Source organism: Podarcis liolepis (assembly GCF_965112155.1).
Source record: "Podarcis liolepis genome assembly, chromosome: 10".
Classification (NCBI taxonomy): Eukaryota; Metazoa; Chordata; class Lepidosauria; order Squamata; family Lacertidae; genus Podarcis; species Podarcis liolepis.
Genome location: NC_139562.1, coordinates 26405721 through 26430328, shown reverse-complemented (window position 1 = coordinate 26430328; position 24608 = coordinate 26405721). Strand labels below are relative to the sequence as shown.

At 42.0% G+C, this 24608-nt stretch overlaps 1 protein-coding gene and 1 long non-coding RNA gene across 4 annotated transcripts in view; one reads left to right on the top strand and one right to left on the bottom strand.

The window, feature by feature from the left end:
- Positions 1-7151: 7151 nt before the first annotated feature.
- SYN3 (synapsin III) overlaps positions 7152-24608 on the top strand; it is a 175397-nt gene continuing 157940 nt past the window's right edge. For 2 of the 3 annotated variants that reach the window (XM_083462173.1, XM_083462175.1), the window contains exons 1-2: positions 7152-7468; positions 23922-24389. In XM_083462173.1, the coding sequence (XP_083318299.1) occupies positions 24076-24389 (314 nt within the window). In that variant the 5' untranslated portion in view covers positions 7152-7468; positions 23922-24075. Of the gene's footprint in view, positions 7532-23921; positions 24390-24608 lie in introns of all 3 variants that reach the window. The other variant, XM_083462174.1, reaches the window with a different exon arrangement.
- LOC310687307 lies at positions 7555-8856 on the bottom strand. Its single transcript, XR_014516376.1, has 3 exons — positions 8623-8856; positions 8467-8543; positions 7555-7759 (listed from the first exon to the last, which is right to left on the bottom strand). It is a non-coding gene; the product is annotated as an uncharacterized lncRNA (long non-coding RNA).

Sequence of the window (24608 nt, the reverse complement as noted above, 5' to 3'; positions counted from 1 at the left end):
TATTCCCCCCACCTCAACAACCTGTGATGTATTTTCATCCATCAGCAAAGATAAATGATGTTCTTATCTCTCTGTCATCATTGCCTACCACAGTCATTTTTCACTGACTTTTTATTCAGTTGAAGCAGAAAAAAATGGCACAGCAGAGTGGGAGATTCATTTGTCATAAATTCTACACCAACTTTTTAAAAAGCCCCTTTCCAACTCGGTTTCATTTAAGTGTAACAAAGTTTGTTATATGCAAAGGTGTTAACTGAAACTCTATGGGCACGCGCTCCTCTGCCCTCTGGCCCACCACGCGATCGGCACTGGAGACACCGGCTCGAGGCACAGTAAGTTTGCTGACCCCTGGTCTAATTAGTGCACAAAAGGGTTAAAACGATAGAGTAAGCTTTCCTGCCAGGCTTAGCCTATGTTGTCATTTCCTCATTTAACAAGCCTTTGTTATTCTCACTCTACATGTGGACTTCAGTATGTAATGAGTTCTGAGATGATTGCTCCAGCCAGCCACATGACTTTAAGTAGTCTCTTTCGTTTCAGACTAGAATGAAGCCTGAAACTAGGGTTTTGCTATTGCAACATATTAGAAACTTTTGTAACTGCCTGTGCATCTTTTCTAACTGTTGTATGAAAAAGCACATGAATCTGATCTTTGAAGAGATTTGTAAGTAAACCAGGAATGTGGGATAGTATGGAAGGAGCTTTTAAAAGGTGACATTTTGGGGCTCACTGGAAGGGCACCTTTAAAAAGTTTTACAGCCTATATTTCCATACTTTTCTTTCCTACAAGTTAAATCTCTGCTGGGGTTCTCTAATCAAAGAGTATTTGCCCCCATCCCATTTGGGCCTTCACTTCCAGGATTCCAAAAAAGTTTGCCAATGGTTTCAGAAATAAGGAAAACAAGGCTATCTGCAAATGTTGCACCAAGGTGAGTAAGAGAGAAATATTGCTGTCTCTTTCACTTGGATTTTGTAGATTATGGCCTGACTGTGTCTGGGGTATGTTCTCTAAAACTGTGAAGCCCTCACAACTAGGTGGTGGGAAATTTATTGTGGCAGCCAGGCCATTTGTGAGCTATTTAGACTGTACAGCAAAATGCACTACTGGTGTTTGGAGACTTGAGTTGGCCCCTCAAGATTGGAGATACTGACCACCCCCAGTTTATGGCAATGTTTAATATGAGTAAATCTTCTTTTATTTTTCTGTTCATTCCCCCATCCCCCCTCCATTATTGTCCAGGGTAAAATGCTGATTGACTCATTCCTTCTGGAGAAAGCTCCAAGATCCTAATTATAACCTGATAAATTGCCTGCATCCACTTGAGAATTGAGTTCCTCCCAGTCATTAACAGCCTTTACCTTGGAAAAATCACTTAGCCTAGAGCCTGGCTTGATGCTTACAGATGGCAAGTGGGACTGTTTCATCCTCTTTCCAACCCCTAAGCTTGTAACAGGAGCTTTGTGGAGCTGTCCAGTCTTTCTGCAGGAGAATAAAGTTTACTAAACTAAGCTCAGGGTCAACTTCCATCAACATTCCTTACTTCCTGAAAGCTCACAGGTTCTTGTCAGGTTGGGATTATTATTGGGGTGTGTGTGTGTTAATTTATAATTTAAAAAACCAAAACTTTGATTTACAAGCATGTACTTCTGCGGATATAGGAAGTTCCCTGATCTATAATTTTTGAAGGGCCCTGTTTTGCTTCTAAACAGATTGGTGCTCCATCATATTAATTAGAGCAGTGCCCAGTGCAAAGGGCTCCAGTTTTTTTCTGGGGCCTCACACATTTCAAAGCTAATATTCCCCATCGCTAGTACTCAACAGACACATTTAGCAAAACATATGGAGGTGGATTCCATCCCTCCTACCGTAAATGGTGGAATCTGCTTCACAAGAAAACACACGGCTGAGCATGGCATATTGCCCCTAGCAGAAGCATGATTCATATGGTCACTGGTAGCTGGACTCTGCCCCTGGCCTATTTGATTATGAACATAATTATAAAGAAGTGCATGTGTATAAAAAGGAGCAATGGTTTGCGGAAGAGATTGTAAATTGTACCTCGGTTGAAAACAAAATGAGTAATTCTGGAACCAAATTCTCCTATCCCTTAATTATGCATGAACTTTGCAAACTCCGTTTAATTAGAGGTTCTACACACACTGGGATTGCTTCCTATTGTTCACAGCCTTCCTGAGCTCAAAGCTAAGACATGACTCTTTTCTACTGGCTCTCCTGCTGCTAGGTTGCATCCATCAATCCGAACGGAGTGACAGGTGCCTGGTGCAGCAGCAACACTGAGTATTCAGTTCAGACTAGAATATCCAGAAATGTGTTAGTGTCTGATGAGCAGGAAAGGTGAATGCATATTACAAAAAGGGAAGAGAAAGATGTATATGTATCCTTACACACACTTTTTTCTGCACAGTCCTATAATTCTGCAATCTCTGGGAACCCATTAAGGGTTGTTCCTTGACTGAAAGCACATAGCTCATTATTATTATTATTATTATTATTATTATTATTATTATTATTACTTTGGTCATAAAAATCACTCAAGAGTGACTTGCAAAAGAAATACTAAAACCAATTACAGCAAACACAATACAGTGGTACCTTGGTTTATGAACTTAATCCGTTCCGGAAGTCCGTTCTTAAACCAAAGCCATTCTTAAGGCCTCCCGCTGCCGGTGCCCTTCCACTGTTCAGCTTCTGTTCGTAGACCGAGGTAAAGTTCGCTAGCTACTTCCAGTTTTGCAGAGTTCTTATACCGAATAGTTCGTAAACAGGACTGTTTTTAAACCAAGGTACCACTGTACATAAATACAAAACAAGCAAGCAAATACATCCATACAAATAAAAGGCACATCAAGCGTGTGTTAATGAACCTTTTGCTCTGTGCACACATGCTAGAAAGTTGCTCTTGGCCACAGCATCCCAACAAATGGAAATTCAGTAAATAGATGTGCATGTATCATCATAGATGAGAGACATTTCCTTGTAGCAACTTCAGAATGCATGAAATGGCTCTTCAGTTAAGACCCTCTTCTGACTTTATCTTTCCAAAGTCAGAAGAACAGCAGATTCTACCCCTTCTGCACCACCCAAAAAAGGAATCACATTAGAACTCAAATAAATAATCTAATTACAATAACCCAAAGTAGATTCCAAATGGATTGGGCTGCTTCTAAATGCTCTAGAGGCAGATATGTGGCAAATCTTGTGGTCTCATTTAAACGAAGGACAACTTTTATGAACAATTTTGGGTGCCATTTTTTTTATTATACAAAACAACAATGTAATGTGGATATAAATAAAAAGCATCATCTTGTACCATTAAGAGCCCTGATTAATGATTTAACATGTATTTATTTATAATTATGTATAATTATTGTTTACATAGTGTACTTTTGAGATGTTTTTGTAAAAACCCCAAAGCATTAAAAGGTAAATAATTATTTAGTTAAGATCACTAAAGAAAGGATTATCATAGCTTCAAACCACTCAAAAGTAGACAAATGTTAATCAGTCGATCAGTAGTACTAGCAACAGCTATCCTGTCCTGGCATTCATGACCGAGACCTGAGCAATTCCGCCATTGATACTGATAGGCAGCAATTCATTAATGAGATGTGCCTATCTCAATCTTGTGTGTGTTCAAATGTAAGAGTAAGAGACTGACTTCCAAAGCAGTCTGTATTGGAAGATCCCTTGCAAAAATAATGTGGTGGTTTTTCTTAAATAGTTGCCTGGCAACCAAGCAAAGGGCGCATAGTATGAGACTGCAGATGAGCCTAAGGAGATAAGGGTTCCTATCAGTGTCACAGTGGAGAGAGCTTGTCTTCAGTATGAGCTGGCTGGCTGGCTGGCTGGACAGACTGGTATTATCTTTGACCTAGTTCCGAAATACAAGCAATGAACAAATAGGTGAGATGATAAACTTGTGTCTCAGTTGTACCACTTGAGATTTAAGGGAGAAGAGGTCATATGGCTGAATGCTCTTCCAATCAACAAAAGCTCCTTGAACATAGAAAAATAGATGTCAGGAAGACGGGTTTTAGCATAGTTCTGTGTAATATTAGGGTGGGGTGTAAACAGCCTCCCCAAATTTTCAACCACTATTCACATGATGTGAATTTGGGAGGGATTTCATTTATTTTTGAGAATGAGATGTGGCCTTTGCTCTGATCCAGTATGGCTCTGCTTATGTATGTACAACTGCTGGATAATGGGTGGATACCCAACATTCGTCATACTCAAAGTAGTCCCTTGAAATAAACGGACTTAAATCCATAGATATCCTATCAGTGAATTTGTTCCAGTAGCCCAACAATCAAGTGAGATGGATCCTTTCATGTCCCATATATAGTCCATAAAATGTGCACCTATCATACCCATAACCAATCAGATGGAATTTCCCTTGTCCTGTCTGTCTTCTCTTTATCTGCACATCATGCTGATATCCTTGTTAAATTTTCAGTAATCCCCTGTTGCATAATCGACAATAGATTAGGCCTCCTTTTGTGCTTATGCCTGTTTTTGTTCCGTCTAACACAATGGAGCCTGGATGCTGATTAGGGCCTCTTATTAGCACAGCTATGAAGTAACCATGATAACAAGCATAGTCATCATGACCTCTTAATTGGAAAGGGAAAACAGCCTGCAGCAAGAGACCTTTTTTGTCTTTTAGACACGTGTTTGTCCTTTGGTAAGACCATAGCTGAATACAAAAAAGGAAAACAAAGTCTGAGAAAAGAATGTTGATTTGATTTGGTTTTCTGGGACATTTGCTCAGTGTTTGCACCCTAGTTTCACTGTTCTAGAAGTTCTCACTTTATCTCATTTTTTAAAGGGAAGTTGGGCAGATGTTCCCTTGGCAAAAAGTGGCAAATTTAAAAATCACCTATATATTATTTACTGGGGTGGGGCAAGTTTCAAAGATGCAATCCCGCATCCCTATTCTGAAATGGTACAGTCCCTAGAAGGCTGTGCTGCATGTTTTTCCAAGCAGATTCAGCTGCCAGTTTCCCTCTTGCAACCTACTTTACAAGGCTGCTGGGGAGAAACCACAAAGGACTGTAAACAACAATGTCATATAACAACAGCATATTACCAACAACAGCTTAACATGATATTACATTGTTGTTGTTGTTGTTGTTGTTGCCAGGGGCAGCTCTGGAGTTACTGAAAACAATTTCCATAGAGGAAACAGCAAATGAGATCAAACAGTTCAAAGAGTTTCAGTACCATGGACAGGGAAGGACTACAGAATCAGTAAAATCACCTCTTGCTCTTGAGGAGGTGGTGTGGTTATCATAACCTCATAAATACAAGGGACACAATTCAGGGAAATGCCTTGCAAACCATGTCGCTTTGTAAGCAATGGGGTGATACCTGGACAGAATGTGGAGTCCCATTGATTTGAATAGGACTTGCTACTTAGGAGGCTCATTGTAATCCTATGCACATGCATGCCCAGGTATGAAGTTAGACTGAGTTCAGCAGGGCTTATTTATGCATTAAAAAGAATTATATATCCTGCTTGATTGTAGTAAAACCTCTAAACCAGGCATCCCCTCCAGATGCTTTGGCCTTCAACTCCCATGATCCCTAGCTAACAGGACCAGTGGTCAGGGATGATGCGGATTGTAGTCAAAAACATCTGGAGGGCTGAAGGTTGGGGATGCCTGCTCTAAACTCTTGAAACGGCTTATATATACTGCTTGATTGTAGAAAAACGCAGGTAAGTAGATACAAGAGTGAAACAATATCTGTGGTGTGTATCTAGATAAACTTTTTGCACCATGACGCAAAGCATAATACACACAATTGACAATAGCAGCTTCCCATCATTACAATTAGAGATTGTGGGTTTTGTACCGATTTGGCTTGAATGGAAGCTTCTGTGCTGGAACAAAAGCAGCTTGAAGTGGTGGTTTCTATCAAGACTCTGTGAACACGAGAAGAGGTCTGCTGGATCAGGCCAAATCCAGCGTCCTGTTTTCACAGTGACCGGCCAGGATGCCCAAGAGAATCCCACAAGCAAGACCTGAGTGCAGCTGCAGCTTTGTCATATATGGCTCCCAACAACTGGCATTCGGCGGCATACTTCCTCTGACAGTGGAGTTAAACCTTGTCCATCCACAGCTAGTAGCCAGTGGTAGCCCAGAGGTGGTTTTAGGGTAGCACAACTGGTTAGGTGCTGTGCTGCAGGGGGTGCCACAACAATGCTGTAGAACAGAGCACAAGAGGCAGGGGGTGCCAAATTTTAGCGTCATACAGGGCACCAGTGAAATTTGAGAGCCCAAAGTCTGCCACTGGATAGCTTCATCCTCTGTGAAAGTGTCTAATTATCTTTTAAAGAGAATTAAGACACATTCACATTGGGGGCCGGCACTATAGCATATGGGAGAAAACTCCACAGTTTTAACAATGTGCCGTAAAAGAAAAGTACTTTTTTTGTATGCACCACAGACCACAGTCCTAATCATAATTCATTCTCTCTCTCTCTCTCTCTCTCTCTCTCTCTCTCTCTCTCTCACACACACACACACACACACACACACACTCAGATATCTGTTATTTAGCAGGGAAACAGGTTAAATACAATCACACATTTAATGTCACACCCTCAATTGTAGAAGCTAGAAACTTGTTGGTGCTATGTAACTCAATTCCAAACTAAGTCCCACTACAGAAATGTAATGACTGTGTATCTTTCCTGTCAAGCTCCAGGTGTTATATTTTGGGTGTTCATTTCTTTACTTACAAAAATTGTCTGTTTCCCTCCCCCTCCCCCTCCCCATTCCATAAAATGTTTGGGTTTGTTTTTAAAGGAAAGCAGAGACTTTGAATGCTGATTTCAGTGCTCACAGCTGTGAAAACTGCAGAATACACACAGCCCCAAACCTAGAACTGACCCATATTATTTTGAGCCAGTAGCAATGGCGAATGTGGAAGGGAACATTTCCTGTCTCCTAGCCCCAAGCATTATTTGGTCTCCTCTGAAACAATCTCTAATGAAGGTTTGGTGCTGGCAGGGAAGGAAAGGTTACAGATAGAGAATTCTGCCCTCAAACCAAATCCTCTCCTCTCTCTCTCTGCCTCTCTGCCTAGGATGCTGATAGGGTGAGTCACTGAATCTGTCTCTGGGTGCTACTTCAATGCAGCAGCCTTTCGGGAAAAGCCTTCTCCTGCCCTCTCCAGCAGGGCTGTGTGATATCCAAGCCTGCCCACCAGTAGTTTTGCTAAATAATTCATTATCCTCCCATGATAACTGAAGTATAAGGAGGGGCTTGATTTAATTTACTGCCTGCTTCAAGCCAATCGGGCGGTAAGGCTGCAGTAGAACCGGGTGACAGCAAACCCTGCTTGTATGCTGTGAATGTGAAAGAGAAGCAGTTCCGTGTGCGGGTTAAGGGGAAAGGATTGGATCCAGGGGAGCCATTGGATTAAGAGACTGTCCAGAAGGTAAGAGTCAAGTGCGGATCTGGATTGTCCAGAGGATTAAGCAGCACAATGCAGACCTTGTGTGTAAGAATTATCCTTAACTAAGGACGTATTTTCCGATTTATGGGGGAGGGAACCATGGGCGTGTGGAAGCCTAACACATGCAGCTGGCATGTAGGCTTGCACTGCTTTTGTGTCTTTTGTCTGCATGCACCCGCTGTCAATATCTGTAACCGAATAGCTGTCGTACAAATAGCTGTTTCCATTGTGCATTCCGTACGCTACATAATCAGTGGCACGTTGCATTTGTGTCTGTAAAATCAAAGGAACAGCAATTAAGAAAGGACACACAGACCAGCCCTTGGGGGCGAATGGAATCAGAAGGCACCCGGTAGTATTGTAATTATTCTTTTTAAAGTGGTACGCATCTTTAAAATCTCGAATGGCTTCCATCTGAAGTGTGAGACAAACCTCCCTCTGAAGGCATGACTGTACAAGCAGAGGCATAGAATAAATTAAGAAAAGGGGGTAAAGGGAAGTGGTTTAAAGAAAGAAACTGAGAGGGACTGAAAAGAGAGGAGGACCAGAAAAGGAGCAAGAGAAGCAAGGTGTTTCCCCCCCAAAAAAAACACCTTTCTGAAGTTGTAGGTATCTTAAAATCACGAATCAACTCTTTCTGCCCCCATCCTAAGCATATGCACTCAGAAGTCAGTCCAATGGGTTTCAAATGGATACAGAATACAAGCCTATGCATGTTTGTTCCCATTCTACTCACACTCCCAAGAAAGTGTGCACAGGATTGGAGCCTTACATCCTAGTATGTGGCATGTGCTTAGGATGAGTACAGATTTGCATGCGACAAGACCAAAGGCAATGTTTATTCCTTACAAGTGCTGTCTTCCAGTGTTGATGCAAATTCCTGAAGAGCGTGTCTGTAGCCATCAGTTGGTTGCAGCAAAAAAGAGTTCTATGGCAACTTGAAGATCAACAACTATATTGTGGCATTGGCAAGAGCCTACCTGTAGCACCCTGACCCTTACGCACGTGCCTGCAACCTTCACAGATCTCACACAGCATATAGAGAGGCACAGGGCACCTGATGGCACATCACAGGGGGGAAATAGAAGAATTTAGAAATAATTCACATAGTTACATAGGATCGCAAGACAACTGACCATAGTGGGGAAGGCTGGGACCAGGTGACCTGTGCTGGTGGGCAGGTTCAAAGCTGCTTCTGCTCTCCCTTCTTTTGGTTTTTAATCTCTAAAGCAGAGTTGGATCAGACAGCCCTTCAAATAGAGGGTGGTCCTCTCAGAAGAATGCACAGTCACCCTAGAAAAATTGCATGATTTAAACATTGATGCAAGGTGCTTTTTTCAGTGACAGGGCAGCTCTGTTCCCCTTGTATATAGGCCTGTTTATGGGGTGATTCTCCTACCACACCTAGGAGAAACTGTGCATTTGGCATGGAAGGGCATAAGAAGATCTGGGAAAAGTTGTCACCTTACAATACTACATGGGAAGGAGGATTATTGAGTTGTTTTTGTTTTTATTATGTATTTTGTGTTCATATAATGTGACTTTATGTTGTGAACTGCCCTGAGACCTGCGGGTATAGGTCTCAGGGTATAATTTAATAAATATAGGGTATAATTTAATTATTACTGGGTGACCCATAGAAGTAGTAGAAGTATTGATTAGCAGTAGGTCTGGGACATATAGAAGAAAATTACCTTAGCTTGCAAACTTCAATGCTGCAAACAGTGGTGATAGCCATTAGTTCTGTAGGCTTTTGGAAAAAAAGATTAGAGAAACTGGATACCAGCTAGGTCCATTAAGAGCTATCAGACACAGAAACTAAATGCAACTTCCACCCTCACAAGCAACATGCCTCTGAATACCAGATCCTGCAGACCAGCAACATGGGAAGGCTGTTGCCTTCACACTCCACTTGTGAGCTTCCCAAAGGCATTTGGCTGGCCATCGTTGGAAGCAGTGGGATGCATGGATTTTTGGCTAATTCAACAGGTATGGTCTCAGATTTGCCCTTATATCCATCCTGGATCTCAAATAAGCTAATGATACTAATAAGCTTGGCCAATGGCCAGGGATAGTGGGAGTTGCAACCCCTGCATAGTTTTGGTGGGGAAGCATGAATGCTTCCATGCTCCCACTACAATATAGCATGTAATGCATCTGTATGCACAGACAATGCACACAGTTCCTAAAAGAAGGGGGGAAAGGGAGAGAGATGTTGGAGAGTAGCATATATGGCCCTGAAAAAGATTGGCATGTCTCACCCTGTCACTCAGACTTTGTCCCCTTCTTTTTGATGGTTGCATGGAACATCAGGAAGAACTTTCTGACAGTAAGAGCTCCTTGACCGTGGAACGAATGGACTCCCTCAAGAGGTTGGGCTCTCCTCCCTTGGAGGTTTTTTAGCAGAGGTTGGGTGGCCCATCTGTCATGGATGCTTTAGTTGAGATTCCTGCACTGCAGGAGGTGGGACCAGATGTCCCATGCGGCCCCTTCCAACTCTACAATTCTATTATTCTATGATCTATATATACAGATGCATAACACGTTATATTGTTGGTCAGATGGCAACACACAAGCCTAAAACCCACTTGGAAGCTGTGCTTTGCACTCTAGAAGGCATGATAGCAGCCCATTTCCCATCCATGCCTAAACTTTACATGAGTGTAGGAAGTGGATCTCAGCACCTCTATTTACAAGTCAAGCTTTGCATAAAGATTCCCAAGCACTATATTGTTATAGAACCTGGGGATGGGGGGGGTCCTAAAGATTGTTTTTTAAAGAAAACAGAAACCTTTTACATTCATTGTGCCTTTCTATAGGCTTCCTGTCTTTTAAGGAGAGGATTTAGCTGTCCACTTCTCTTTCAAATATGTTATTATATAGAATTTATCACTCCTACATTACCAAAAGAAAGCAGGCTTAGTGGAAGGACTTGAACACTGTTGTGCTCATTTTGGAAAGCCTCAGGGTGCTATAGATTGAGAATCTCTCCTCTGTGGTGAGAGATGGTAATGAGTAGGGGGCAGGCAAGCCCGGGCTTTGTGTCTTGGCAAGCAGAAATCAATGCTAAGTGCTCTGTGTAATCAGATTCCATAGCATGGGGGAGAAAGTGTGAATGACTAACACCAGGATTTATTTCTGGCAGCTGCTGGTCTAGCTATACCGTGTAGTCATTCTAGGTGGTAATTTAGTAAGGCTTGCATTTCTAAATATTTATCGCAGTTCAAGTGATGTGGATTTCATGGGCTTACGCAGAGTTATGGTGGCTTGCACATGCACAGAGCATTCCAACAGAAACCCTGCACTTGCTATCACTCTTATACATCTTACTTGTGAAAGGAAAAAAGTACTACCCAAACTCTACTGGTGGCTGGTGCCCATTGTGACTGGCAGGGAGCCCAAACGGTAACTAGAGCCAAAACTAATGACAGGCAGAGCCAACTCACTTCTAGTTTTGTCCCCATCCTTTCCCCTGCTGAGTTCTACAAGGGCAACACTGAGACTAAGGAGGAGAAGGATGCTATTAGGCAGTGCCACAACCTGGACTGGCTGTAAGTGGGACAGGAGGCTTGTGAGAGGCTAAGGCTCTCATTTTTGGAAAATGAGCCTCCAGAGCAAAACCCTTTCTGCTAATTTTCTGGAGTCGGTTTGTGATCAATGGGGCTTCCCATCAAATAACTCGTAGGTAGTGAGTAAGATATTATTCAGAAATAATGGCTCTCTGCCCATGTAGCAATGGCAGACTTTAGGTTCTCAAATTTCAGTGGGACACAAAAATTTAGTGCCCCCCATCTCTTGCACTCTGTTCTACATTATTATTGTGGTGCTCCCTGTGGTGTGAGCACCCAGTAGAGCTGAGTGGTTGGGCTACCCTAAAACTGCCTCTGGTATAGGCTCCCCCTGTCCCTTCCCAGCTCCTCTCTCAATCCTAGCTGGATTATAGCAAGTACCGCCCTATTGGTGGGAGACAGGGCCAGAGAATGGGCTGCAACACTAGTGTAAGGGACATAATATCCTTATAATATATTGCTACCTGCGGAGTGTTAAAGCAACAGTTGCTTTGCAAGGGTCAACAGCTGGAAACCCATTTCCCCCAGCCACATTTTCTGCTTGGCAGGTGTAACAGTTACAGAGACAGAAGTGTGGCCTAATTAGCTGTGCCTAATTGCAAGAGCTTGAGGCAGGTAACAAAAAGTTATACACACTCATTGCAAATGCAATTTAGTCATATTGAAATCAAATTAACTGAAGCAGTAAGCCTATGCGTACATCCTTGGAAGGCCAATTGAACACAGCCCGAGTCTACTTCTGGATTGGGACCATATTCTACCACTCGTAACAGGGAGGCTTCACAAAATGTAAGGCCGTGTACTTACACTGAAATGACAGGCAGCACAATATTGCTTCATTCCTGAAGTACATGAATGAAGCAGAGGTGCAATTCCTGGAACTGAAGCAATATTTTCCTTATCTAAGGAATAGCACATTTTCTTCCCCAGTTTACCCCTGCTTTCTTTCTCTCTTTCTCCACATCCTCTGTTATCTCCCTCATGTCAAATTCTAGATAGAACATAAGCTCCTTGCAGAAGATGTCTGGCTTTTTGCTACTTAAATGGGTGCAAATAATAGCAGCAATAATGACAGTTAACAACAGCAAACACATTTATGTTATATATACTGTAAAAGGCTGAAGGCTCTTTCAATACAGCTGTCGTAACCATAACTTTGATTTTTTTAGTACGTTAGAATAGGAAGCTGCCTTCTACTGAGTCAGAAAATTGGTTCATCTAGCTCAGTACTGTATACACTGGCTGGCAGAGGCTCTTCAGGGTTATTAGTAAAACTGAACTGCTGCTTTCCCCCTTGAAAAGTGCACTAATAAAGCTTATTAGGTGTCTGTTCTCAGGAACACAGCTGCAATAGGAGACAGGGAATGGGATGCAGTTACAGCCTTTCTCCCTGGTTGGTTGAATCCATTGTTTGCGCCATCCTTGGCATTAACATTTTGATTTGGAAACTGGGGCAAAATGCCAAGCGCTCCTCAGGACATATAATCTCATTGCCCGTCCACTGGCATTGTGCAGGTGAAATTTGAGGTTGCTTTTCTTGTTAGGAACATAGGGCTCTGCTTTATACCGAGTCAGGCCATTGGTCCATCTACCTCAGTATTATCAACACTGTCTGGCAGCAGCTCTCCTGGGTTTCAGACAGGAAATGTTCCCATTCCCCATGCCAGGAATTGAACTTGGGGAAATCTACATGAATAGCAGATGCTCTACAACCAAGCTCTCCCCCTGGTTGCTGAATTGATTAATTAATGAAATGTTGCTTCCCTGCACTGGTTAGATCATGAACTGTGGCAGCTGGAGGGCAGGCAGTTCTAACAACTGTGTCCATTTTAGGTATTGTACCAGGGCTTGCATCCCAAACACACTGCCGATTATTGGCAGCCCCAACCTTGCTTCAGAGGGTGCCTCTGAGTCTGCACACAATGATGTTTTCACCTGCCAGCCAGTTTGCAGTGCTGGGTTGGGGAGCAAAAGGGAAATCAAGGTGTGGCAGGCATGTTTTACCCTTACCTGTGGCTACTGAAAAGAATTCTCCTTTGGACTAGAGGAGAGAAAAGAGAGCTGCTCACTGTGCACACTTGCCTCCTGTTATGGGAGCAAAGATAGGATCTTCTGCAACATTCTGCATACAGGCTGCCCTGCCTGGGAACTAACAGAGAGGAAAGAGAATGAATGAAGGGAAGCTCCATCCTCAGACTAAGGAATATGCCCTCAGGTCACACATCATGAGCAGAGCACTGGTCAATTGTCTCCCCAATGCAAGTGGAGGCAGAGCAAAGACTAAATAGAGAAGCACCTGTGTCTATTCTTCCTACTCGTCTATTCTTCCTAGTCCCCAAACATTCTCCTCTTCTTTTAGGCATTACCTGTCACAAACTCCAAGAGAGAAGTTTCCAACATCAGTGCTATTTTCACACTCTACCCAGAGATCCTATTGATATAAATGCTTCTATTGCTTTACAGCCTCAGGAGTGAAAGACAAAAAAAGACAAGGAGAGGGGCTAGTTTCCCTGACTCCTCAAGGACTGGTTGAGGCAGTTCTGCATCTCTGCACACTCCCCCCCCCCTCTCTCTCTCACACACACACTGAACAGAAGAGGTGTGTGTGTGTGTGTGTGTGTGTGTGTGTGTGTGTTCCCCTAATGTGTACAAATACATTATTTGCAAGGAGTCATGGATCATCCTTTGGTAGCCCAGTTTCCCTTATGGTATAGATTAAGTCCCACTCCAACCCGAGTTTTATGTCATATTCATTTTTGATACGCAGTAAGCCTTCACATTAGAAACCGCTGGAAAAACATAGTGACTTAAGGACTCAATCAGAGAAGAGAGCTTATAGTAGCTGATCCCTGAATAGAGATTTGCATATTTATAGTCAAGATTTTACGAACTAAGATGTTGGTTATTATCCAGAGAATGGGTCCTCCCCCTCCCCCAACCTGCACTCTTACTATAATCATTCCAGCTATCCATGCACTAGAAAAAAATCTCAACATACAGTATTAGAGAGGAAGGGGAAAGAACAGTTATAGACAACAACAGATGTATTACAATGGCTCCAGGAGTAAGAGTTCTGGGGTGGTCAAAACAAGGGCTAAACATTCCTTTGATCCAAACATTCTCAGCTGGGAGAGAGGAGAAGGAACTTGTTTGGGAGCTAAAGGCTGTTTCTGTACAAAATGGCCACCCTGACCACCTTCTCTAGCCTGGAGATGGGCAGGTGCATGGAGCTTCTCCATCACTGTGATGAGCCCTCTGAAGTTCAGTGGAGCTGTGGAAGGGAGATCCCTAAGCCAGAGAGGAAGATTGGGGCTCTTCTTATTAGACTTGCCACAAGACAATGAGACACTTTCTGCAGAGAAGACAGTGAACAGAATTGTGAAGCCCTGAAGAAAAAGAGGATTGGTCTCCTCAAGGACACCATTAGAGCAAGGACTAAACCTATTCACTACCTCTGGGGGAAGGGGCAGCAATAGCCTCCTCTCAGCTGTGTCTTAGATGGAAAGTTGGGCTTATATGGATAGCCAGTGCTTTTTTCTTTAAAAAAATGTTTAGGGGTACTCTCATTTTCCTACTTATATTGAAATATTGCCCCTCAATGAGGCCAAACTTACATTCACAAAATGTTCTGGGGTATGCGTACCCCTGCATGCCCCCCACCAAAGTACTGTGGATTGGTATACTTGTAATCCATAATTAGACCCATAGCTTAATTCTAAAATTTGCTTAGGATGTGGAACCTGCTAATAGCAATGCCTAGATGAAATTGCAAACTACATTGTTACTCCCAGGTAGTACACACCAAGCCACCCTTTTATAACTGGGACATAGGCTGCCGAAATCTCTTCTGTCTATGCGAAGCTCTTTATTCCAGCTATGTTTAGTATAGAGCTAACTAATGGAGGATAGTATTGAGCATGTTTATTACGGTGGCTGTGCTGAGCTGTATGGCTGCAGCTGACTTACTGTAGCACACTATGCCGTTGTATCTTCTGGAGAATTTGCCTAATTCATACCGTAACTCCTTTTGGTAATCTTCCTTCCTGTATACCAATAGAGGAATGATACTAAGCGACAAGACTTTATATTGCTATAAAGTATTGTAGCACCATGGAAAATCATGGATTAGTTTAGATTACTCTGTGTTATGAATAATAGATCACTCAGCGATACCCATTACTGAATCTACATAGAAATGATATGTACAAGTTGTTTCCATGATAAACTAGTATGTGCATACATATGGACATCAACACGAGCTCAATATTTAATAGCTGTGTACTGAACTGCTCATTTAACAAATGGCTTGTTTTTCTGAAAGTCCTGTAATTGCAGAATTATGCAGGGACTCCCCACCCCCACCTTCACAGTAATGCAGCCTTTGAATCTGCTTTACCACTTGGCTCAATCATTATTTTCTTCCCCATGCTAACAATGCAAAAATTCAAAATATTTTTGGTGACTTTGATGAAAACCAGAAGCAGCTTGACCTTTTCTCTCAGGTGGAACATTTCTGAAGCTTAAAGGTTGCTCGCTGCAATTACAAAATTCAACTCACACAAAGCTCCTGTCTCCAGAGCTTAAACTCTCTTCACTGAAAAATCTCAGGTGCACATTTGGGCTACAACTACAAGCAGGAAGCAATTATTGCTAAGAAAGTCTGCATATTGAACTGATGCTAGCCTAAGACAAAACAGAACAAATGAAGTTCAATGCCTGTCATGATAAAAAAAAAATTTTTTCGTAGAAAATAATGATAATAAGATTTAAGACTTAAATACATGCATATGTATGTGGTTTTAAGTGACTGAGAAAGGGACATTGTTTTAGGATGACACATATCATTTTAAAGTTCTTTTTCAATAAATTGTTGTAGTTTACTACCCAATTTTAGGTGCTTAGTTTTGTGTCAGATGGCTCAGTGGTGGATGAAATGTTTTTTGGATAGTAGAGAGTCAAATTGTCTTCCACCAACAGCATCGTGAGAGAGTGGGAGGAGGTTGCAATTAGTTTGCTTTCAGTATCTTAAGGCAAGAACTTTAAGAGATGTTATTGAAATGTGGCTACAGTGCTGTACTACAGCAACTATTACTACAGGCATGGCCGTTTACAAGCTGAGGAAACAACAAAGATCACACACCTTATATAACAATCTGATCCAGTACAAAAAAAAGTCATAATAAAAACGTAACTTTAAAATAAACAGTTTATATCAAATAAAGTAATGTTCCTTAATCCATTAGAATATAATAGTACACAATGAAATTAACCACGAGCAAACAATAATTAAACAAAAAAATTCACTCTTCACATTGACAAGAAATAATTACCAAACTATAATCAATAAAAATAACAGCAAGGAGTTCCACATTGCAAGACATGCCTCACTACAGAGCTGGTCTCTGACAAAGGCTGACTAAACCTTGGGGATGTTGGAGACCACAGAAAATTGCACCATCAGAAGATCTCAGTGATCCAGGTGAAGCATAGGGAATGAAGTCGTCCATGAGGCACTTTGGGCCCAAGTTGTTTAAATTAATACAAGAGCCTTGAACCTGGCCTAGCAGCAAATCAGCAGCCAGTGCAGCTCTCTTAGCAAAGGAGTAGCATGTTGCCATTAACCAGCTCTTGTGAGCAGTCTCACCACTGCATTGTGCACTGGTTGTAGCTTATGGACAAGATAGAAAGGTGTTATCATATGCAATAAACTCTCCCTTGCTTCCCTCTTAAATTTACTCACCTGCGCTAGACACAGGAAGAGAATTAGCAGCACAGTTGTAAATCCAGGATAGGATCATGCTACCATGACTTTACAGTCCAGCTTTTGCTTTGCTCTGCAAAATGTGATAGTCAATCTAAACAGAAAGGAGATAGGTGTCAGGAAAGGAGTACTGTAAATCAGAGGCATGCTGATGGAACTTCATAACTCTGCATGTTCTCTATGGTTTCTACAGCCAGAAGCAGAACAGTTAAGAGGAAAATGGAAGGGAGCAGAGCAGTCAGACAAGGCAAGAGAGTATAGGTTCTGTTGGCCACGAGATTGCTGTACAGCTGTTTGAGACGAGACATCAGCATTGTGCAACATCTCAGGAATAGCCTCTATAGTACTTTTGGCCACATATATAAGAAGAATGAAGTGGGAATGCAGTGGCAGAATTCTGAAAGTGTTTCATGATCTATTCTATTTTGCCACATAAAAAAAAATAAAACTGTCTAGGAGCAGAAAAGTAGCACAGCAAAGGTCAGGCTGGAGAATAATCTCTCCCTTAGGTGCTTTTAGGTGCTTTGTTCTTTTACATGCTGAATGGCTTTTTTTTTTACATGGGAAATCTCTCAGGTCCGCAGTCTAAAGTGGTACAGCCCACTCTGCGCACCCTGGCATAGTACCACCACATTTTTCTGCTGAGTGTATAAACCAGGCCATAGCTGCTTAATCGAGCAACAAAAATGTATAAGTCACTCATTCTTGACAGGGCATCTTTGGCACAATAGTTCTGTGAGGGCACCAAGCCTATAATTCTTATTAAACTACAACTCCCAAGATTATATAAGGAAGAATGGATGACTTTCAAGCCAGTTTTAGGCTGTAATACAGAGATGCCACGAGAGGCTTGATGTGGTTTGCAGGTAGCACTGAAGAACAATGTTCAGATCACTATGTGGTATTCCTCTAAATAGAAGAAGCAGTTTGAATTCTGTATGAGGTAAAGAGAATGAGAGGGACCCCCACCCACCCACCCGCAATTTGCCATGAAGGATAACCTGATTTACCCTCTGCAGTGTTAATAATTTAGACAAACCTTTCAATGGCAGTGTTGCATGCTGCTTCCCTGCAAGCTCCAGTTCATGTTATGCATTATAATTACTTTATTTGTTTCACAGTAATGGTTCCTGAAAAGCTAGTAACATGTGCCCATCTGCCAAAGCTTATCTCTGATTCCATTTATTATTTCTCACTTCTGTTTGTTCTGTTCTTCTCCACTTGCTGGTGGCAAAACACACACAGGATCCATCTCAACAGAAAATGCTGTTCACACAGGACCCAGATTATCTGAGGGTGGGAATTACCTGAGCTAGGAGGCCCAAGGGGGCCCATAACCATGACTAAACCAGGGGCAGGGAACCTCAGCCTTGGGGGCCAAACACAGCCAAGTCTCTCGAAAGTATCCAGCCAACACCCCTTTTGCTCCGACCCTGCCCACCACTGGCATGTGACCCCAGGGAAGTCACCCTGGGCTGAAAAATATTCCCTGCCCTTGGTCTAAATTGTAGACCATGCTTGAGGATACTTAAGCAGATTCATTTTCCTATATCTGCATTTAGGATCTATCTACCTACTTACACAAATATTTATATCCCACACTTCTAGTGCTTATGCACCACATAAAATCAATTACAAAATATCATAATGTTCCAAAAACACAATATTAAAAAATAGATACAATATAAGCAGAGACAGATGCAACAAACGAAGGCATTAGATTTAATACCTATTCAGGAAAGCCTGCCTAAAAAAATTTTTTTTTAAGTACGGAAAATTCACTAGTGGAGTCTCCTCAGTCCAGCCCACTTTTGTGACCTCTCCCCTTTATCTTTATTAGCAAGGCTACAAGAGGGAAGTGGTTGCTTGCTGGTTTAGGCAGCAAAGTCGTAGCTTATAATAAAACAAACCCCAGGTACTTGGAATGGAACTCTGTTCCCATTTTGTCTCTCCCTTTGCCACACACACACTTTTCAAAATTTAAATTGTAAGTTTCTTGGGGCAGAGAGAGTTGTGTGTGTGTGTGTGTGTGTGTGTGTGTGTGTGTGTGTGTTCCCCCCAACTTTTATGTATACCGTCTTACTGTGAGCATGTGATTTACAGATTAAAAGAGGACATAAATCATAGCATTTCCAGATCAGCTATCAACATCTTTTTACTCAGTGAAAAAATTATGCAGCTTCTAACTTGAATGTTGCAGATTGCCATTTCTCCTGTGCTGCAAACTACTTTTGAAATTGAGACTTTTTTGCAAGCAGTTTCTGATGTAGCTTGGAGGACAGCTGCTCAAAGAAAAAATGCTCATTCCACTAAGTATATTCAAACCGTGGAGTGGATTTTCTTTTGTCTTACTTGCTTTTCATAGTCATCCCCATCATGAGATGAGTACATGTTCCCAATTTACAGGTAGAGAACCGAGGCAGGCAAACCTGAGGCCAAGTATTGAACAAAGATTGGAACTTCAACCCTGTCCAACCTAAGTCTAATGTTCTTGCACAGCCATTTTCAAATTAAATAGGACTATGGAAAGAGCCTGTACATGATAAGGCTGTGAACTATCCTCATGGGGGAAATGATGTCATGATAAATTTTGTCACCTAAAAATGGGCATGTGACTTGGTGCCTGGTAACTCTCTGATCAAATTTCCGGGCATTCAACACCAATGGAAGCTTCCCTCCAGGGACTAATAACAGCTTTGAGAGTGTGGGTTTTTTGTTGTACAGTGCTACTTCGGATTACAAACTCCGCTAACCCAGAAGTAGTACCTCAGGTTAAGAACTTTACCTCAGGATGAGAACAGAAATCGTGCAGCGTCGGCGCAGCAGCAGCGGGAGGCCCCATTAGCTAAAGTGGCACCTCAGGTCAGGCCCAGACTGGGGGCTTGGCCATGTGGGCCACTAGGCCTGGGCCTCTGATTCCAAAGGGGGCCTCGGTCAGCATATTCACAATCGCAGGGGATTTATAAGACTTCAGTTATCCCCAGGGTAAAAAAGGGGGGGCACATTATCTACCTGGCCCGGGCCTCTGCCTGGCTCTGCAAGGCCCTGCCTCAGGTTAAGAACAGTTTCAGGTTAAGAACGGACCTCTGGAACAAATGAAGTTCATAACCAGAGGTACCACTGTCATTTTGGTAGGGTTGGCATATGCCACATCCCACCCCTGACAGCAGCTGTTTACATTCTTTAAAACAAGCACATTTGTTGCTTTCATGAAATTAACATAACACATCGTTTGAACCACATAACTATTCAAATGAGTTCAGCCTGCTGGATGAAATATCAAAGACTTTCAAGTATGCTTAAATCCCAGAGTAGTTAAATCCTTTATGGAGAGCAGTTTTTTAATTAATGGTGTCTCGGAATCCTCTGCGTGAAGGAATCTGAATAGCTGTTTGGTCCAAGTCCAGTTTAAGATCCCTAAGGAGGGAGACCAGGAGCCTTGAAGTTACCTACCAACAGTTAGTACCTGGTTAGCTGACTTACTAGGCACAGAACACCTGGTTACAGACTTCCACACTGTGTCTGTATTGTATTTCCATGTAAAAATAAGAATAATTTTAAAATATGCATTTACACATATAGAATAGCATATGGAAGCAAATCCACTACTTCTTTTTTAGCAATGAATTTACTATGGGGGGGGTATTAATGTTCACCCAGTTTTTTTATGTTCACCCTGTTTTTCATTGGATTTCTGTAGCAAGATGAGACACAATTCATTAAGAGTAAAACTGTCAGTGGGGGGGGGGGGGGATTAGAAGGAACCATACACTATAACCATGTTAACATAAGCACATAAAAAGAACGTCCTGGACCAAGCCAGCATTCTAGTACAGCGTTCTGTTCTCCCAGAGGCCAACCAAACTGTATGAAATAGTCAGCCTAGCAGCTGGGCTATAATAAAGACAAAAAGAAACTTTAGGAGAACAAGGCCCAAGGATTTTTCAGTCAGAGTCCTTTCTGATGCCTCAAAAATTGACCTGGACATTTTCTTTCTCAATGGGTTAATGAACCTGGTGGAAGCAGCTGCTTTTATACAATGGTGTAATGTGTCCTTGCCACACAAAAAAGCAACAGAAAAGTCACCTGCAAGCTTAATTCACACAAGGCTTCAATGTAGTAATTTGTTCTTAGTGATACATTCCTAGGGGCTTATGGCTGCTGGGTATGGTCTGAAGGCACAGGAGGTCACCATCTTGCTAAGTAGGTCAGAGTCTGGGGCAGTGCCTGAATGGTGACCGCCTAGGAACCAGATGTATGCTTCCTTTGGTTCCATGATGGAAGAAAGATGGGATATAAACATAAGAAAATGTGTGGTGACAAATGGTGAATCATAATTGGACAGGCACTGGAACTGACAGGTGACAGCAGATTAAAAACAAATACTAGTAACAACAACAACATCCCATTAACTTTATTGGCTCAGGTGGCCATTTTTATCACAACTAGTATAAACGTTTTTGAAAATTGAGTTGATGGAAGATACAGTTGGTACCCAGAGATGGACCAAATGCCAAAAGTGCATCTCCAGTTTGATCATTCTCACTAGAAAAAATGTTGGAAAATGTTGAAAAAATGTTGACCATTGATCTGGCCCAGCATAATAATAATAATAAATTTGTATTTATATCCCACCCTCCCCAGCCGAAGCAGAGCTCAGAGTGGCTAACAACAATAAAAGTAACACAGTTTACATGTTAGTTCTTATGGATTATTTCCAAAGTTAGTCAGACATTTCAATAGGTCAGCTCTGAGTAGAACTTATTTGGACACCACCCTATGTCTACAATGGCAGAACTATATGAAAAACTGATCCAGATTTAACAATATTCAATACATTAGGATCCATGGGGAGGGCAATCCTGGTATAGTAGAGAAACCGGCCTTAGATGAAGTGCATCTTCTGAGGCCAATTCAGTCCATCTTATGATTGTTTAAATTATGAATGGGAGAGAGAACCGAGGCATGTGCACTTTGTACATGCATACATTGGGAGCCTATAGTGACTGTGTATTTATGTAGTGCACACACAAATGTTAGGATCAAAGTCTGGCTGTCACAGTTAGCATTCAGTAGTTCAATATGCTCAGTTTTAACAAATCAGGTATAAACCTTCCAGCTTTAGCTTGAGAGAAACCCACTGTTGAAAAAATATGTTTGACCAGTGATCTGTAATTGGTGCTTACTAGCATTCAGTGTTTGGGGATTTTGCATGTGTTTATAAAATTTTCATGTTGTTGATCTTTTATTAATAGTATTATATAAGATTTGTATATTTACAAAAAATAATCATCAGATTTGTACTAAGGCTCTTCACAAGATTATAATATATGAAGGCACTCTCAGACAGGATATTTTATACAAGCACAACACATCTCCCTTAGCCTGCTGCCTTTTCTCATCTTCTTTGTAGGGTACAAATTGGGACTGCCTTTTGCGGAGGTGGCCATTTTAGCTCCATAGCAAGAAAACAGCTCAGTTTAACCCTGGCTTTAAAAACATGGATCTGTTGTGACAGCTATAAAAACACATGGTAGAGAGAGCCTTGAGATGATGTGAGAAGAGTTCTATTTTATATACATCAGAGCACAGGGCAGGCTGAGACTAGAAAAGCTCTCCTCTGTTGTGAGAGAACCAGCAAGTTGCTTTCCAACTGTTCCCATAGGCATTTTTATATCTCAGCTGATCCTTAATGCATCTTGCCAGGCCCTGCGAATTAAATACACCCAGCTTATTTTATTCAGATCAGTGCACTTCAAAGCCATATCTCTCTCAGTAGAGGAAGGCTCTGCTCTATTAATGCCAGTCATGATGCCATATAGTCTCCTGTCATTTGGTGGGAGACTAGACTTTTGCAAACACAGATAACATCATGTACCATCAGGCCTAGGGCTGGGGGAGAAATTTGATTCAATTTGCATTTAAAGGTGAATCCACCTAATTCACACTTTCCAAAACAATACGAGAAATGAAACACAGCCAGCCTTTGAAATCTGTACTTTTCTTTGCAAAAATGTGTATATTGGGGAAAATTTCATACAAACGTGTATATTAGAAGTGTACACTAAAATGCTGATGCATTTCCACAAGAACCATTTTATAAAAAACAAATAAACCACTAATGTTGAGAAACTGAATTTAAGGCAGGAAAAATGAGAAGCTGAGAGAAGCCGAGACTGATAGATTTGCCCATCTCTCATTAGATCCCAGAACTAGACTACAGAAAAGTGGGGGAGAGAAATTGACAAACAAAAGAACCCCATTATTTTCAGGGCTTCAAAAAAAAAAAAAAGAGCCAGATTCAGTAAATCTGTAGTTTTTATTTTATCTGTGCCCTTAGTTTGCACTGACGTCACCCGCCTTCATTTGAATCTTTGATAGAGGAGGAATGCCTGTGACATTTACGCTCAGACTTAATCTTAATGATGGCGGAGGTGTTTGTGTCAAGAATGTGCAAAGGCAGGCTTTCATTTGAAAGGCCTTTACTGCAGGGGAAGGGGGAAATAAGTAATATGTTGCACAGGAAGACTTTGAAGATGGAGATGGCTTCTGTAATTTCCAAGGATTAGCACTGGATTTATTTCCGCAGCATTGCAGGCTTTTGCTGAGCTGCCTCTGGCTCCCCTGATAAGCAGGCATCACAAAAGGCCTTTGCAACCATGGAGTTGCCATGATAAGACTCTGCCATGGTCAGGCGACAAGCCATGTGATTGTTCCCATTGCCAGAAAGAATAGCATTGTGAAATTCAAAATTATAAATCACAGTTTTAATATCCAAAGGGTCTCTTTTTCAAACAAAGGGACATGATGTGCAGTGCCAGCGCTGACAATCCTTTCTCGTTTCAAGGTTGGGCTTTTGATGCCCCTTGCGACATCTCTAGAGTGATTCGCAAACTATCAAGCTGTCATAGAAATATCATGGACAACTATGTATAGTCTCAGGGCTAGGGCTGCCCAGCTGCTCCCACAAACATGTTGGACTCCATCAGCATCGTGCTTTTGTGGCCTGCCTGGCATTATAGTAGTTTTTCATGAAATGGTTCTGGATAGGGATCCATTCAAATGAGCTGTGTTTTACTATGGGTTTTTTGTGGGTTTTTTACAGGTAAAACTACCTTGAGGAAAGCAAGTGTCCTTCTGCCCACTGTACAACTAGTGACAGAACATCTCTTCCAACAAGGCAGCAAGAACTCCAAAGGCTCTTTAGACTCTTCCACTGTGTTGTTTTGTCTTACCTGGGTATTCGGGAAACAGCCACAATGAATTTCCTGCGAAGGCGCCTCTCAGATAGTAGTTTTGTGGCCAACTTGCCAAATGGTTACATGATGGACCTTCAGCGTCCCGATAATTCCACCAGCAATCCTGTTTCCCCAGCAACAGAGAGGAGGCAGCAGCCTGTACAGCAACCTGCTTCTGTTTCTTCTGGTACCAGCATCTTTAGTTCCATCTCCAGTGCCATGAAGCAGACCACGCAAGCAGCTGCGGGGCTCATGGAGCACACAGCAAGCCCTACCCCTGTAGTCCCGCAGAAACCCCAAATCCTATTGGTAATTGACGATCCACACACTGATTGGTAAGTACCCATACTTTCTTACAGAGGCAGACAACACAATGAATTCCAGATATTTGTTAGACTACAACTTCCATCATCCATGTGCACTGGCCATGGGGGCTGGGGCTGATGGGATTTGTGTTTTATTACTGTCAGGTGGTATATAAATGTTGTTAAATAAAGTAGGATTGATTTCCCTTCTTTTTCTGTAATGGGGGTGGGGTCCAATACCACCTGCTG